The sequence below is a fragment of the Octopus bimaculoides genome, chromosome 2, assembly GCF_046866305.1.
Source record: "Octopus bimaculoides isolate indiv1 chromosome 2, ASM4686630v1, whole genome shotgun sequence".
Classification (NCBI taxonomy): domain Eukaryota; kingdom Metazoa; phylum Mollusca; class Cephalopoda; order Octopoda; family Octopodidae; genus Octopus; species Octopus bimaculoides.
In genome coordinates this window covers 127,246,840-127,264,832 of record NC_142929.1, presented here as the reverse complement: position 1 = coordinate 127,264,832, position 17,993 = coordinate 127,246,840, and the positions used below count along the sequence as shown (strand labels likewise).

The following is a 17,993-nucleotide window of genomic DNA, read 5'->3' as shown; positions in this document are numbered from 1 at the left end:
CTGAGTTCTTGTGAACAACATATTTAGAAGCTATGAGCTTCATGTAATAGGAGTGGAGGAGCTGCACTCTGATGTTCACAGTCTATAACCAAAGCTCAGTATCAAGCACAGGAAGTTTATTGTTAGGATGCCTAGTGGGGTAAACTATAGTTACCTTGATACTTTGGTGGACGGAGTTAGCTATGTGCTGGATGCTCTCCATTATGTTCATCTCGGTTTCTACACTACAGTTACTAAAGTTTGTCCTAACTAAAATATTAATGTCATCTATATACCTACAGTAAAGTAAAACAGTTGTGGATTGTTCAGCTATGGATAGTCTGTCTCACCAGGTCATGAAAAAACCAGCTGCACCGACACTAATGGCTGCTCACAATCCTACACACATCTTCCACTCACTTCGGGCTGTCCTTTGAGTAAACAACGCACAGAGTAAACTGGATACAAAATGATATATATCCACCAATGCAACTATCATTATCACTGGAAAATACCAACACGGATTCTATACATGGATATTTACTGTTGGAATGGAACTATACTCCAAGTATTTTTTCTTCTTTGTTTTTTCTTCTCCGCATCGCTCTCATTTCTTACTGCAAATCTCCTCATACAGATGTAATAATCCTTATCTTCTACTATTACCGTCTCTGATGAAGGGATACATTGAATTTTCCCTGAAACAGCTGTAAGACATTCTACATAAAATATAAATTTACTTATGCCATTGGTCTCTTTATCTAATTCTTTTTATATGTGCACACGCTAATACACGACCCATGTTATATTCCCCATTCATGTTGCAACCACATCTGGGACAAAACCAGTCGGTATATAGCACTTACTCGGTATTACCTGCCTCATTAGGGTCTGGTTGACTCCATTACCCTTCATAACCTTTATATATATATATATATATATATATATATATATATATATATATATATATATATATATATATATATATATATATATATATATATATATATATATATATATATATATATATATATATATATATATATATATATATATATATATATATATATATATATATATATATATATATATATATATATATATATATATATATAATTCGTTTTTAACTGTAGAACTTGAAGTAGATAAAGTTGTAAGTAATAGCATGTAAATTGTCCTATTTCGAGTTCTACAGTGAAAAGGGAATGCATATCTTTCGAATTTTTTAAATTCTTATGACGTCAGCAGCATATAATTCTCGCTCGTAAGAAGAACGCTTATAAAATGGATAGGGAATTTCGAAGGATTGTTTTGATTCTATGGTAGAACGTTTGTCACGCTTACAGAAGTTGTAAGTTCGAGTTCTACATGCAGCGTTCGGCTTTTTCTATCCAAAAAGATTCCAGAATTTTACATGCTATTATTTACAGCTTTATCTACTTCGAATTATTTCATGTCTTTCAAAGTTTCTAAATGCTTATGACATAAACAATATATATGCGTGTATATATATATATCAGGCCGCCAGTTATTACTCAGGGTAGGCAGTTGGTGACTGTTATGTAGTAAAACACACGAAAAATAAGCGAAACACAGGCGAGCGACTAAGTTGAAGGCAGATTTACTTCTACCTTTATAGCACGTAAAGAAAACGGTGTTATAAGAGTGTACGCAGCACGTGTACTACAGCAGTACTATGCATAGCTTAAATACTGAGATTGAAAAGCAGGGGCGAATTATGCCTACGTAATCTACAAAAACATAAAATATTTTGCATTTTATGCACAGTAATCAGAGTAGACTTCAAAATTTTATTGAATTAGGTGCATTTTTTGCCATAAAAGGAAAATGTTGCCATCAATCTATTTTATTCAAAGTAGGCACTGATTATCTTGCCTACCTAGGCTGTACGTCCTTACGAAAGCAGAAGTGAAGATGCCCATGTCTACAAGACAGAAAAGCACGCCGACTTGGCCAGAGACCTGAGGGACGTTGGATTCAAAACCAAAGTCTCCGCAGTCGAGGTTGGTGTCAGGGGATTTGTAAGCTCATCTGTCTACAGCCTCATGAAACAGCTGTCCATCTCTGGAAGAAGCGGCACTAGAACCTTGAGAGCTATGGGAGAAACGGCTGAGAAGGCCTCAAGTTGGATCTGGTTTAGAAGGAACAAAGGCTTAATTTTCTCCAATTCAAGCGAGTGCTAGATTGGCGTAGTCGTGTAGGCCTGCGCCTCTGGAGCCGGCGATCCCGCTGGGACCGTGAGATTAAAGAACCCTCACATCTGGGTCGTCCGAGCACTCGCCAGTGTACCCAGCTGCAAACGAGCACTTAGCCCTTCTCAGAGCCGCAGCACACGTCACAGCAGTGCTAGAAACCAGAGAAAGCAATCCCACCTCAGGCATACTAAAATGGACAGTAGGTGGACATCCAGGAGTCATGACTCGGATGTGGCCCGACCCCGCTAGAGTGTCAGGAGCCGAAACACTTGCCTAAAGGGGGTTTCTCCTCTGAGGACTACCTACTGTTACGCTCTCCTCGAGTTTCTTTCCACTATATATATATACATACATATATATATATATATATATATATATATATATATATATATATATATATATATATATATATATATATATATATATATATATATATATATATATATATATATATATATATAAAATACAAATAATAATAACAGAGTACAGAAAACACACAGGCCACACAGAGAACATTTCCTTCATCAGCTGCCACTATTCTAAAACTAAGCATTTCGAAGATTTAGGGCAGGACGCATTGTTAGAATGGCTCTTCCCACGGACCACAAATTAAATTTGTAACGTGGAGGAATGTAGTGGCGGACAGAAAACAAGACAGGAAAACGAAACAGTGAAAATAAACAAGAAAGGCTATAAGGCCAGACGTGAAAAAAATATGTGTATACACACACACATACATGCATACGTCCATCCATCCATCCATCCATCCATCCATCCATACATACATACATACATACATACATATACACATACAGAATGAGAGAGGCAGAGAGGTGAATGAATAAGAAGTGTGACAAAAAGCGAGAGAGAGAGAGCATCAGCGATATATATTGAGTAATCAGAAGGTTTTTTTTTTTTACAAAGAAAACATCAATAAATGGAAATATTTCGTAAACATTGAGAATTAAACGTCAATCATTGATTAATGATTAATATTAGTAATCTCTCAATAAGTTTCACTTCAGGATTTATGAAGTACCATAGAATCAGTTTCCGTTTTTGAGGATTTTAACGGTGGTTTAGTTCCATTTAGTCTAATCCCATTTAGTTTAATTCCATTCAGTTGAATTTGTTTGCCGAAAAGTGTACTGATAGATTTTGACTTTCTGAAATGACAAAAGAAATAGTATTTTTAATAACTCGTGGATTTGTTATTACATTCATAGCAAAATAAAGAAATGTATGAGAATTGATATTTTCTTATGGTTTGTAATACAACCCAAATAGTTTCACCAGAAAATGTTTAACTGATAAAATCAGCGTCCGTAATTTTCTAATGTAGTCCAAAACACTGAGAGAAATTTATAAGTAATTCATATATCATAAGTGGAGACGCAATGGCCCAGTGGTTAGGGCAGCGGACTCGCGGTCATAGGATCGCGGTTTCGATTCCCAGACCGGGCGTTGTGAGTGTTTATTGAGCGAAAACACTTAAAGTTCTACGAGGCTCCGGCAGGGGATGGTTGTGAACCCTGCTGTACTCTTTCACTACAACTTTCACTCTTCCTGTTTCTGTTGTACCTGTATTTCAAAGGGCCAGCCTTGTTACTCTGTGTCACGCTGAATATTCCCGAGAACTACGTTAAGGTTACACGTGTCTGTGGAATGCTCAGCCACTTGCACGTTAATTTCATGAGTAGGCTGTTCCGTTGATCGGTTCAACTGGAACCCTCGTCGTCGTAAGCGACGGAGTGCCAACACACATATATCATAAAATATTTATAACTGTTTTGTGAGATTGACCAGTGCAGAAGTGAGTGAGAGAAAGAGACAAAAGCCAGTAGTCTCTCAGCAAGCGAATCATGCAGCCTGGCAATCAGATAGTGAAATATAGGGAAGAATAGAAGAAAAAGTGAAAGAGAAAGAGATAGCTCGCATAAGAAGAAAGAGGTGGAAAGAAAACTGATAGAATCTTTGGAAAAATAAAGAGGTGGAATTAGAAAGTTAAAATGATAAGACAAAAGTGTGCGAATAATAGAGAAAATGATATTAAAGTATGTATATAAAGAATGGTGAGGAAGACAATGGGAAGCGTAAAAAATTTTAATGGTGAGAAAACAGAGGGTGGGGTGGGGGTTAGTTGGTTACATTGATCTCAATGTTCAACGAGTACTTATTTTATCGACCCCGGAAGGATGAAAAGCAAATTTGACCTTACTAAGGTTTTTACCGTATATCAAGGCGACGAACTAGCAGAATTGTTACTGCGCCGGGCAAAATTCTTAGCGGCATTTCGTCTGTCTTTACATTCTGAGTTCAAATTCCGCCGAGGTTAACTTTGCTTGTCATTGTTATCGGGGTCGATAGAATAAGTACCAGTTGAGCACTGAGGTCGATGTAGTCGACTAATCCCATCCCCAGAAATTGCTGACCTTGTGCCAAAAATTTGAAACCAAAAAAATTTACTGTATATTGCTCTAACTCTCACTCACACATACTATAATGTACTCACATGTCTTTCTACTATAGGCACAAGGTTTGAAATTCTAGGGAAGGGGACCTGTCAATTACATGGAACCCAATACATGACTGGTTCTTATTTTATCGACCTCGAAATGATGAAAAGCAAAGTCAACCTCGGGGGAATTTGAACTCGGAATGTAAAACCAAAAGAAATGGTTGCTAATGATTATACCAGCTCACCGCCTTAATAATCTCCTAATATAATAATGAGCGTAGTGTTTTTATATATTTGTGTATATATATATATATACATACATGTATATAATACAAAATGAGACAAGAACGCAAAACATCCAGACAGTCAGGTGATACAAGAAAGGGACAACATAACATCCAGATAGACGATACAAAGAAAACAAAGACAGGTCATTCGGAGTTTTCTTTCCTCAGTCGAGTTCCAGATTATCTTTGCAATTTCGGCTGGTTATACTCGAGATTGCTCCAATATATATTGGTCCAAAATCACGCTGGACGCAGAAGAGGAGAGAAAAATAGTAATTCAGTGAATGAGAAGTAGTGAGAGTAATAACCCTGACTGAGGAGGAGTGAGAGAAAGTAATAGCAATGAGAGAAAGGAAGGGGTGATAGATTAATAAGGAAGAAAAGAAGGGGTGAAAAAAATCAGCGTTTCAACTCTGCATGAATATATGTGAGTGTGTGTGTGCGTGTACAAGGGAAGTATGTAAATGTTTGTATGTGTGATTATTATGTACCATATTTTGTACCTTATTTATATATAAAATACTACAATTAGCCGGCATTATTGACGGCACGTGGTCAGCTATTGTACTAAGATAAAACAATCGCAAATACCCAATTTTTACCTCGATTGCTTGTTTGTCTTTGATGTAATCGTGTTGAAAGATAACGAAGGATCAATAGATAAAGATGTAGGTAACATATCTTGTATTTTTTTATATATTATTCTTCGTAGATTCGAGTTTCCTTTGTTGTCTGGAAGTGCATGAAAGAAATCAAAAATCAAAATTATAAAAAACAATAATTTTTGAAATGTAAATAGTATCACGTGACGGATCATTAATGAATAAATTTAGAAATGGATTGATATAAGGATTTATACATGTTCAATGATTACTTTAGCATAAAGACAAATATCTTTATGCTTACAGAGCAATAGAGAAGATGGAGAAAATGATAAATTCACTTAAAAAGAACCTTTATTTTTCAACATTGATACCTTCAATCTTGATACGTATAAGATTGATATTAACAATATATAAAGAAGCTAATGTACATAAACAAGGGTTCTAACATTTTTAATGCTTTGCTGTGGAGGTCTAATATGACAGAAACATGTATGCATTACGTATATAAATGTGTGTGTGTGTGCGCGCGCAGGGGTGTATGTGTTTGTTCCGCCATTTTTTAAATATAAAGAATATAACCTTTGACGAGAAAACCGAATAAGCAATGCTTCTTGAGCAAAATCTCTTGCAATAGTCGTTCTACACCAAATTTCAGAGACTTCCTTGTCATCCTCACCGTCAAGAACGCTGTAAACCAATAGCGATATCAAATAGAGTAAAATAAAATGAATCTAAATTTTAAAAATAAATAAGTAGTGTAAGAAAATGACAAATTATTATTACCTTTCATTTCCGATAGCGTTGAATGGATTCTTTCCAGTTGGCGTAAATTCAAATTACTTGGCTGAGACCGGATTTGGCTGGGCATGAAATTTTCCCCGTGGCCAGCAGACTTGTGGCGATACTCTGCGACATCTGATGTCAGTGTGACCTTGCTCAACCTGGGATAACTTGATTTAGCTCTTCCAGTGGACGACGGCTTACGTGTAGAATAAACAACTTGTTCAATTACGGCGTTGCTTGTCAAATCACTTTTCGATGCATCACTTTTCACTGTATTCTTCCAATGTCCTAGTTTATGAGATGAGTTAATTTTCCCAGGAGATGTCTTGCTTTCTTTCACTGTTCCATTTGACCTGCCAACAAGTCTGTTGACAATATAAACAGTTATTCATTCTAGTTATCATTAGCATTACTAGCATTGTTGCTGTTGTTGTTGTTGTTAGGCCGCTGAAGCCGACTTTGACTTTCATCCTTTCGGGGTCGATAAAATAAGTACTAGTCATGTACTGGAGTCGATGTAATCGACTAACCCCCTCCCGCAAATATCAGACCTTGTACCTATAGTAGAAAGGATTATTTGTAGTAGTAGTAGTAGTAGTAGTAGTAGTAGTAGTAGTAGTAGTAGTAGTAGTCTGCAAAGTTACCACTCTGGTGTTTTGACAGAATCGTCAGAACGTCGAACCAAATGCTTTGCAGTTTCTAGTTGCGCAATACAACATTCTGAGTTCAAATTCTGCCGCAGTTACCTTTGTTTTTCATTTCTCCGAGGTTGATAAAATAAAGTACCAGCCAAGTTGCGGAGCCTACATAATTGACTAATCCCTTTCCCCTAAATTGTTGGACCCATGTCTTAATTAGAAACAATTATTATTAGTATTGTTAGGGCGGTGACTGAAATGACAGAGCAGCGAACTAAAAGCCTCACTACATTTAGTTAAGCTCCTTTCCATTTTGATTCCAAAACTTGTTAGGGTTAGGACCGACTAAATCAGTTCAAGTTGACTAAGTTTTCCTCTGCCCATCCTCATCTTTCCGAAATTACGGAATTGAATCAAACTTTTTAAAAAGTACCCTCATTATAATTAGTAGTGTCTTTTTGTCGAAAACTGGGCCTTCGGATTAGCTTCTTCTGCGTTTTATTTCTCTCAAATTTTCAATTAACTATAGTCAGGGTAAAAACCAGGGATGCTTTTAAAGCCAGAATATGAATAATGCAGTACAAGAACTGTTATAACGTATGTTAATCTTTTTATTCACATACTTTGGCGTACATTGTGAATAGGACTTTTAGAAATAATTATCACTATCAGGCCCCACGAGATGTATTTTACGCTTCTATCCGGCTCCCAAGACCAAGTGAGTTTGACACTCCTATTCTGCAATTACGAGTGGATGGGATGGATATGACAATAAACATCTTGTGAATGTATTGTTTGAAAATCAATGTCTGTAATGGCTCTGTCACTGTTGTAAGAGAAATGGTATTGCCAATTACTTGACTGGTACTTATTTTATGGAATTTTGGGATCTAAAATTGATCCCAGTGGAAATCGAACAGAGAACAGTAAGTGATTGACTACCATATGGTAAAGTAACTAACAATTTATTGTTTCTAACATAGGCATATGATTAAGGCGGCGAGCTGGCAGAATCGTTAACACTCCGGAGTGTAAATAGGAGTGAGTGTGAATGAAACACAATGGCCAAGTACATCAGTCTCTTGAACATACAGAACATGAGTTTGCATCTTATTCTGTCATACATTGGGTATATCTCCAAACAAAATCCCTTTTGTTTACCCTATGTCCAAGCATCAAGGCAAGATTAAGAAAGATTATGGTGCAACGGATATTCTAAAATCTATCTTTGTTCAATGGAAGTACATATAATACTGGTTTCAAATTTTGGCACAAGGCCAATATTTTCGGGGTGGGGGGATAAGTTGATGACATCGACCCCAGTGTTCAATTGATACCTATTTTATCGACTCCAAAAGGATGAAAGGCAAAATCGACCTCGGTGGAATTTTAACTCAGAACGTGAAGATGGACGAAATACCGCTAAGCATTTTGTCTGGCGTGCTAACAATTCTGCCAGCTCGCAGTCTTAAGGAAGTGCACATGATATTGATTTGAAATTTTGCCACAAGGCCAACAGGGAATAAGTTGATTAAATCAACCCCAGTGTTCAACTGGTACTTATTTTATCGATCCGAAATGATGAAAGGTAAAGTCAACCTTGGCGGAATTTGAACTCAGATCGGAAATACGGATGAAATACCGCTAAGCATTTTGTCCGGCATGCTAACGATTCCGCCAGCTCGCCACCTTAAAGGAGTGGATATAATATTGATACAGCTGGAGTGTAAATGGACTAAAGCAGTTCTGTAGCGTTTATGTATTTATATATGTTCAATTCTTATCCTTTAAATTTCCTTATTAACCCATTACCTACCAGTGATCTCATATGAGATCACTTAAAAATTACAAATTTCGTAATTATCTGTCAATATTTACACATATCTAACCTTTTTGCTATATCTACTAGATATATTTCTCTGATATTCAAATGAGGTTTGCTAATTTTTCACCCAATATCTCGCTTATTTCTATTTAAAATGTTATTTTGAAATGTTATTTTGATCATTCCAGCGTGTTTCTAAGGCTGTTTTATGCTAGAAATTAAAGTTTCATAAAAAATTCCAGTTAATAGAATTATGGGAGGTAATGGGTTAAAGAAGCAGTCGACCTGCAGCTAAGAGAAAAAGAAGTTTTCCACACTGGAAATTAGACTATACAACCAGGTAAAGTGACAGGTTGGGCTTTTAAGAAGCATCTTATAGTATACCAGTCATCAATGCGTATGTTTTTACAAATATTTGCATGATTTTGCTTTTGTTAGGAGACGAAACTACGGGAACATTTTGCAGATTTTAACTACTCCAAAGATATACAATTTATTTTGGTGAAATCTAAATTTCCGAAATCGTGCAAATGTGAATTTTTCATCTAGTTGCAGGGATTTTAAATTTCTTACATTAATAATAATAATAATAATAATAATAATAATGATAAATATTATTATTATTATTATTATTATTATTATTATTATTATTATTATTATTGAAGTGATATTTACATCCACGGAAAAGTCAGTTTCACAACTAGATTTTTTCCCGTCTTCTGTCCCAAAGAACTAACAATGTCTGCTGTATGTACGTACGTATGTATGTATGTATGTATGTATGTATGTATGTATGTGAAGTAAAATGAAATACTTACTGTGGAGAAGATAAATTGGTAGACTTCCCGCGCATTCGTGTCACTTTGCTTTTCCCGGATGATGAAGTCAGGCTTGATGCAGACTTCGGCAAGTGTTTTCCGCTGCTGGATGAACGCAAGTATTTATTTTTATGTACAATGTTTTTAGATTTTTGGCGTTTGTCCTGGTTGCTATTACATTCACTTTTAGAAAGTTTCTCAGGAAAAATGTTTTCATCTTCATTCTTAATCCCTGAAGACGGATTATCACCGTTAACTTTTGGGACTAGTTTTGCCTCGCTAATTTCTTTAGTACAGAACTTTTTTGTGGTGCCGACAGATGGTGATAATCTCATTTGTTCTTTATTCAAACGTTTATCTTCGTTTAATTTAAGATTGTGTAAACTTCTAGCGATGGTTATAGTTCTTCGATCAACTTTAGTAGCTGTACTCTTGGAATGTTTGTTTTTCCTAGTTTCTTTACTACCACTACTTTCTTCATTGAAGACAAGTTCTTCGCGCGGAATTTTCAGTTCCAAACGAGACTTTGTGTCTTTACAACAGGAATTGTCCGTTTCTCTATATATGTGTTTTGCAGTAGATATACGTAATTTTTCAGTACGTTGCTTAGCGCTTGTTTTTTTTAGTCGTCTATTTTGAGTGCTTTGTGGAATATTCCACACTGAAGTAAGAAGTTTCTTTGAGAACTGTCGCTCTTCATAAGTATCTGCCATGTTCTCTTTATTTGGTATAGATTGGAACGGTTCAATTATTTCGCCTGCAGTATGAAGTCTGTTTCCCAGCGATGAATTGGCTGGTGTCTTTCGAAAAGCAATAGCTTTATTGAAATCCAGACTCTCACCGGTTTCTAATAAAAATTCGCTGTCTAGAATATTTACTTCATGTCCATACAAACTGATGTTAATTTGATTGGGTTGCAACAAAGCTAAAGATTTTTCAGTTGAACATTTACTAGGTTGTGTGGATTTCGCATTATGCCTTTGATTGTGCATATAATGCATAAATTGTGAAGCAGAATGACTTTGATGTCTTTGGAACGAAGTTCTTTTGGTTAGTAAAGAGGCGGATGCTGAAGCCTGTGGGACAAATTTTACATGAAGCATAGAAACGTTTATAATCGATGGAGCAAGCAGACAGTAAAATATATATGAAATTACACTGAAAAACTCATCTCTTAAATCAAGCAGCACTATTTGTGCTGCTTAGCGAATATTTAACTACGTGTATCAAATACTGATTTTTAAAATTCATTCTACATTGAAACAATGCCGCACTATTGTGAGGGAGAGATACTGTTTATTGAATCGATCTCAGTAGATGACGACTAGTTTCTATTTTATCGATGTAAGAAAAGATCGATTTTGAATTTAGAATATAGGTGGACAACATATATAATTTCAATGGCATTTAATCCGGTGCTCTATAATTTTTTTTTAACACTTCAGCATCATACATAACTCAAAAATGAGCTTCTGTTCACAAATTCAGATGTAGGACAAAGTGAACGTGCGATAAATGTAAATATCCGTCCAGCCATCCACACATTCATATGTACGTGTGTGTGTACACATACATACATACATACATACATACATACATACATACATACATACATACAAATCTAGGGAGGTCGAATTAGCTTGAATTAAGAACACAGCTAACATGTTTAAAACTGACAATGATGTAATTCTACTTTTTAACTCATTCTAGTTTTTACATGACTTAGTAAATGGGGGTGGGCTAGTACCAACGATTCTTTTCTTCTCACCACTCTCTGTGGCTGATAAGAGAAAAAGTTCTACGAACCGGAGACCTTATCTGAATGTTTACAACAGAAGTAGTTTGCTAAAGGCAGCAGAGACTCAAATTGTGGTAGTGATGATGTCAAACTGGATAACAAATTAAATCTTTACTCAAAGAACAGATGGTCTTCTACAATTTTCGTCCATCAAATTGTACTTATCAAGCTTTGGGTGGACCGAATAAGACTTCCATTGCTCACGACTGATCATGCCTCTACATATGTATACACAGGCTTGGACAAAAATATTTGAAGATGACTGGCGGTAGTTGTTTATGTGAGGTTTCCCTGTTCACGACACCGATATTTATCTAAGGAAAAGGCTGCCGATTTGAGTCGAACAGCTTGGTATTACTGTCATTGAAATCGTTGTTATCAGAACACACAGACCCAGAACGAATGCCATAAAGTACCCTACTCTACTCCCTAACAGTTCTGCCAATCCATAATTCCAGACCAGTACTTTTTTATCGATCCCTCCGCCTGCATTGAAGGCATGAACATCAAAGTTGACCTCGGTGGGGTTTAAACACAGAGCAAACAAAGTCGGATGGCGCAAATACCACGTAGCATTATTATCCTGCGCTCTAACGACTCTGCTGATTCGCTGTGCATTATATTTAAAATACAACTGCCCAATGTTCCGCGCAATGGATTTCAACCTGAAACAACCGAGAATCACGACAGGGAACACTGTTTGGCATTTCTTTAATTAACGTTCATCATATGCAAGAAAATTCTCGACTTTCAGTCACTTTACAGCGTGGATTATGTATATGTAATTAATGGCTTCAAATTTTGGCACAAGGCCAACAAGTTCGGGAGTAAGTCGATTACTTTGATCCCAGTGACCAGCTGGTATTTATTTCATCGACCCCGCAAGGATGAAAAGCAAAGTCGACCTCGGCAGAATTTTGAACTCAGAACGTAAGGACGGACGAAATTTCGCTATAAATTTTGCCCGGTGTGCTAACGATTCTGCCAGGAAATATGTGGTATTTGTAAAGAACATTTGAAAGACAGAGATGTAAAACGAAATATGGCTGCGTAGTGAAAAAGTTCGCTTGCAACCACGCGGTTTCAGATTCGGTGCCACTGCATGGCACCTTGGGCAAGCCTCTTCTCGTAGAAACCCGGACCGACCTTTGCCTTGTGAATGAATTTCGTAAATGATAAACGGATGCAAAAGTGGAAGCTTGTCGTACACACACACACACACACACACACACACACACACACACACACACACACACACACACACACACTCACACACACACACACACATAGTTCAAAGACGAAGAAGGTAAGGAAACAACAAGGCGGTGCATTAGTTTGACGCTCGGGAAGAATGGAAAAGTCTTTGACGTTACGTGACTTTGCTCTTCGACGGAAAGGGATGAGAAGAGGAAAAATGGAAAGAGAAGGATATCTATATATTTAAGCGGAGTTGGTTTATTTGCATCGTAACGTAGCAGCTCGGCCAAAAATCACTAACAGAATAAATACTAGATTTTTTTTTAAAGTAGTAGGGTCGATTTGTTCGACTAGACCCTACAAGGTGATGACCCAGCATGACCGTAGTGCATGACTGATACAAAAAAGAGAAGATAAAAGATAAACAGTCAAAACGATAAATACCTTTATTTTTGAATGATTTCTTTTTAAACAATAAGCTGATTTGCATCTTCTTGGAGCCAAATACGATTTTATTGGTTTCTGTGAAAAATATTTGTTCTTTACAAGATTTGTCACCGACTTCGAAACGATAGTTTCTATATCAACTGAAATGATAGGCATGCAGTAGCAATTATATTTCTATTCTGGATGCGATTAAAAAATTTCAGTGATAGGATAGTCATAATTGATTATCTATCTATCTATACATATGTAAGGGAACGACCGTGCGAACTCATAAAAGGAGAAATGGTGACGAATGGAAAAACAGAGGACTCCTTTTATTTAAACGTGTCACACGGTCGAACATACAAATATGTATCAAAGATGATATACATGATATGTTATGCGACGATAACATAGATGACCAGTAATGAAAGACCACAACCGTATTACATGAATAACAGAGATATTTATTGTAGTGTTAAAGATGTATGTCTGTGTGAGAGTGTGAATGCGACATATAATAACATAATCAAAGACAGGCCGTCGTACAAAGAAAAGTGTGTATGTGAGTGATACATGTGTGTGTATGTTATTACAGCAGAGAGAAAGAGAGTCAATAACACGTGAGCAATTATACCAGATCTTTAGTACACTAAGGGAAAGTTCTGTATGTGAAATTGAGGAGAGGCTGAGTGTGGCAGTGCTGATCACTAGTTGTGATGTCGTGGCATCGATGCCGGGCCGTGATTCTTGTTATACAGATGTTCGTCGCTGGCTGAGAATTTCTTGTCTGTTTAAGAACTCTTGTCTGTTTATTTACCGTGGTGAAGCTGAGTCACCTAACAGAATCGAAGAGAGAGATGTGCCGCGGAGTTTGGTGTGGTGTACATAGTAAATCGTGTTGACGCTGGTAGCGTAGAGGCTGCTTGGTAGGTGCTGGTTAGTAGTCGTAGACTCTTGTTGCTGATATGGCGACGGCGGAGGTCATCGTGGCTGGACGAAGCTGCTGAAGTGGTCGCTGGCTGCTGCTGCTGTCGTGTGGTACACGGAACAGTTCTCAAAGAGAAACTGGACCGAGACAAATTATTGGGTATGAGTTAAAGCTATTTATAACAAACTATGGGCTCCCGATGGCTTCAGAATTTTACTCTATCACGTGACCTTATTAGGGGCCGTGATTGGTCAGTTTGCGTTCTGGCGGGAAAGGTTCGAAGAAGTTGCCGATTCGAATAATAATCAGTCACGTGATGACAAGGTATGGGTTCTCTACTACGCTCGCATTTATTTATATTTAAATGAGAAGATTGTATGTAATGGCGATAGTAGTTTGTAGCTAATGGCGGGAGGTAGTTTCACTACACATATATATACATTATTTTACAATTGATGGATATTCGTCCTCATCTTGTTTGTTGTTAACACGTTTCGGCTGATATACCCTTCAGCCTTCATCAGGTGTCTTAGGGAAACTTCGAACCTGGGTTCTAATTCCTGAAGTATTTTTCGATGTTATTATTATTATTATTATTATTCAGGTCACTGCTTGGAATCGAACTCGGAATCTTGTGGTTAGTAGCCTGCGCTCTTAACCACGATGCCATATGCCCATGGGAAAGTATAGAGTGAATTTTAGGGCTTATAAATCTAATATTCTCCTAGCCTTCCTTAATACTGGTTCCCATATGCTGTTCATATCTGCACTCAGTCTGCTTAGGAGGTTGTTGTGTCCTAGCATATGTGCTGCTTCTTTTAGTTTTCATATTTTCCAGTGGTGTTCTCTGTCTATTATTTTAATTTCATCCCACAGGGGGAGGTGGTCTCCATTTTACATACATGATCAGCTATACCCGATTTATCAATATCTTCCCGTGTCACAGCTTTGCGATGTTCCTCCCTTATTCATAATTGGAGTGGATAGTATGCTTTTGGGGTAGTTGTTGCTTAATAGATTGTTACTGAGCTTGCTCATTTCTTCGTGGTTGGTATCATGATCGCTACTTATATTCATTGTTCACTGTTTTAGGCACTGATCAATCCCTCTCTTTACACTGTATGGATGGTGGGAGTTGAAGTTGAGGTATCGTCCAGTGAAGGTTGGCTTGCAGTATACGGATGTCCTGAACCCATACTTGGTGCGTGTTATTAATACGTCCAGGAATGCTAGCTGATTGTCTCTTCCTTTTTTCCATTGTGAACTGTATGGATGGCTTTATTGAGTTCACATGATCTAACAGAACTTGGACATCTTCCTGGTGGGACCAGAGTATGAGGTTGTCATCAACATATAGAACTATAATACATATATATATATATATACATATATATATATATATATATATATATATATATATATATATATATATATATATATATATATATATATATATATATATATATATATATATATATATATATATATATATATATATATATATATATATATATATATATATATATATATATATATCAAACAATAAGCAACACGGATTTCAAAAATGATTGCAGTACGCACGTTTCATGCTACTTCAATTTATTTAAGTAATGTGAGCATTACCTTAAATGCAATATGAAGAGCAATCTTCAGCTGCACGAAAAATGCAGAAAAAAGACATATTTAATATGTTGCCACATTTGTAATATGTCTTTTTTCTGCATTTTTCGTGCAGCTGAAGATTGCTCTTCATATTGCATTTAAGGTAATGCTCACATTACTTAAATAAATTGAAGTAGCATGAAACGTGCGTACTGCAATCACTTTTGAAATCCGTGTTGCTTATTGTTTGATTTTAATCACCCATCCTTTTGGGATGCGATATTCGGGTGCCTTGAATCTATATCTAAACCGTCTATATATATATATATATATATATATATATATATATATATATATATATATATATATATATATATGTATGTATGTATGTATGTATGTATGTGTATTTATATGTATATATATAGTGAATGAGTGAGATAGATAGCTAGAGAGAGAGAGGGGGAGAGAGAGAGAGAGACTCTGTGTGTGTGTGTGAGGAAGACGAAGAGGAAAAAAAACCGCCCCTGGTATGGTACTTTATTGATCCCTAAAAAATATAAGCCAAAGTTTCACCAGCGGAATTTGAACTCAGAGTGCAGGGTATCAGAAAGAATATCGTGTGGCCTTCTATTCAACACTGTAATAACTCTGCGAAATAGACACCGAGTTTAAAGCAGTGATACAAAATGAATTGGTTAACTTGTATGAAATCGAAAGACCAGAACACGTTCATTTATAATAATAAATGCGAAATTGTGCTTGTCCATCTGCGACCCCTGTATCTCAATCTACATTTGCTCTGCATAGACATATTATATCATTTTGGAGTCTAAATACTTACAATCGCCTTTGACTGTTTTCTTCTTCAATGGAGCACTATAAAGTCGTCCTTCGTTAGTTATAGCCGATACCTGATATAAAGAATTTTGATATTAACATATTCCTCGAGAATAAAGTAGGAAGGAAGGAAGGAAGGAAGGATTGAGCAAAAGGACAGAAATACAAGGTTGTGAGAGTTTAGGAGGGGATGATATCGAAATTGTAAGTTCAGAGAAACGGTAACAGTTGTAATAACGACAGAAGGGAGAGAAAGAGAATATAATTTAACGAATTTAGAACATTGAACAATGACGGATTATCATTCAAACTGTAGAAGATAGAAGGTATTGTATAGATGCCTTCCATGTGATAGGTACATTGCCCTAAATGTGAGTGGTTTATATTCAATTTTAGTGTATAATTATATATTAAATACTGTCAGCAAAAAAGAAAAAACCAGGGACTGTAGTCATTTCTTGATCTGAATCGTAATCCAACTCTTGTGATGCGACCTTGGCTAAGTGGACTATATAAAGTTGTTAGAAAAAGATTATAAAGTGAAGCGTTTTTATATGTATACGATGATAGTTCACGAATTTTGTTTATGAATTAGCAGTATGCAGTGGAGTGCATGAGGGTTAGACTAATTCAAACCTTTGACTCGTTAATTTCCTTTGAACAGAACATTTTTGTGGTACCGACAGAGGGCAATTATCTTATGTGTTCTTCTTTAATCTAAGATTGTGTCAACTTTTAGCGATGGTTCAAGTTCTCTGATCAGCGCTGTTAAAGGAGCTAAATAGATTTCAATAATCATTATCGAGTTGAAAATTTTAAAGAAACACATTTTGCCTTTGTTTAAAGTTACGTTGGGAATATAATGTAATGATAAGATTTTATTAAGTTCTTTCCAATTCATATTTAACTGCATTTATCGCTTTGCATTATAGTTTTAGAACAGTCTTAAATGATAGCAGACGATGGTAAAACAAAGAAATGAACCAACGTATGTTACAATAGAATTTAGTCATTGTACTCTTCTAGATTTGTTGCTGTCTCAGTTTGATGTAAGTTAACTAGTATAGCACACTTGAACAAAATATATCACATTCGTACAACATTCTTACCACAAATGTATATTCTGTATCAGGTGTCAATCTTGTGAGAGCAAGGGTCATATTATTTCCTGAATATACCATTGCTCCATCCATGAAGACTTCATAACGATTGACACGTCCGAGTGCATCTTTTGGTGGTAGCCATGACAAGTGTATCTCATTTCTACCAATAACTGCTACATTAAGTTTCGGGGGAATATAACTATCTAGAAAATAAGAAAGAAACAAAGGATATGATAATAATTAAATTGAAAGGAATTACATAATAATAAATTTATTGAAAAACGGTAATTTCTCTCTTTATTTCAAACTCCTGTAGTTACTTTTGTTGATATAACGTATTGTTTTCAACAATAACATTTTTGCCGAGTTAATTTTCTTGACTGTAGCAAACCACAAGTGTAAAATAAGTTCAGCATTTATATGGCGGTAATGACGGTAAACTGGAATCGTTTGCACGCCGGGAAAAATGCTTTGCGGCATTTCGTCTGTC

At 36.2% G+C, this 17,993-nt stretch overlaps 1 protein-coding gene across 7 annotated transcripts in view; it reads right to left on the bottom strand.

Moving 5' to 3' along the window:
* Positions 1-3,061: 3,061 nt before the first annotated feature.
* Positions 3,062-17,993, bottom strand: part of LOC106871214 (uncharacterized) — a 57,993-nt gene continuing 43,061 nt past the window's right edge. For 3 of the 7 annotated variants that reach the window (XM_089347654.1, XM_089347655.1, XM_089347658.1), the window contains 8 exons: positions 17,510-17,706; positions 16,405-16,474; positions 13,049-13,191; positions 9,610-10,685; positions 6,329-6,693; positions 6,125-6,232; positions 5,543-5,672; positions 3,062-3,361 (listed from right to left, as the gene is read on the bottom strand). In XM_089347654.1, the coding sequence (XP_089203780.1) occupies positions 3,217-3,361; positions 5,543-5,672; positions 6,125-6,232; positions 6,329-6,693; positions 9,610-10,685; positions 13,049-13,191; positions 16,405-16,474; positions 17,510-17,706 (2,234 nt within the window). In that variant the 3' untranslated portion in view covers positions 3,062-3,216. Of the gene's footprint in view, positions 3,362-5,542; positions 5,673-6,124; positions 6,233-6,328; positions 6,887-9,609; positions 10,686-13,048; positions 13,192-16,404; positions 16,475-17,509; positions 17,707-17,993 lie in introns of those variants that run through there. The other 4 variants (XR_016240743.1, XM_089347656.1, XR_016240742.1 and 1 more) reach the window with 4 other exon arrangements.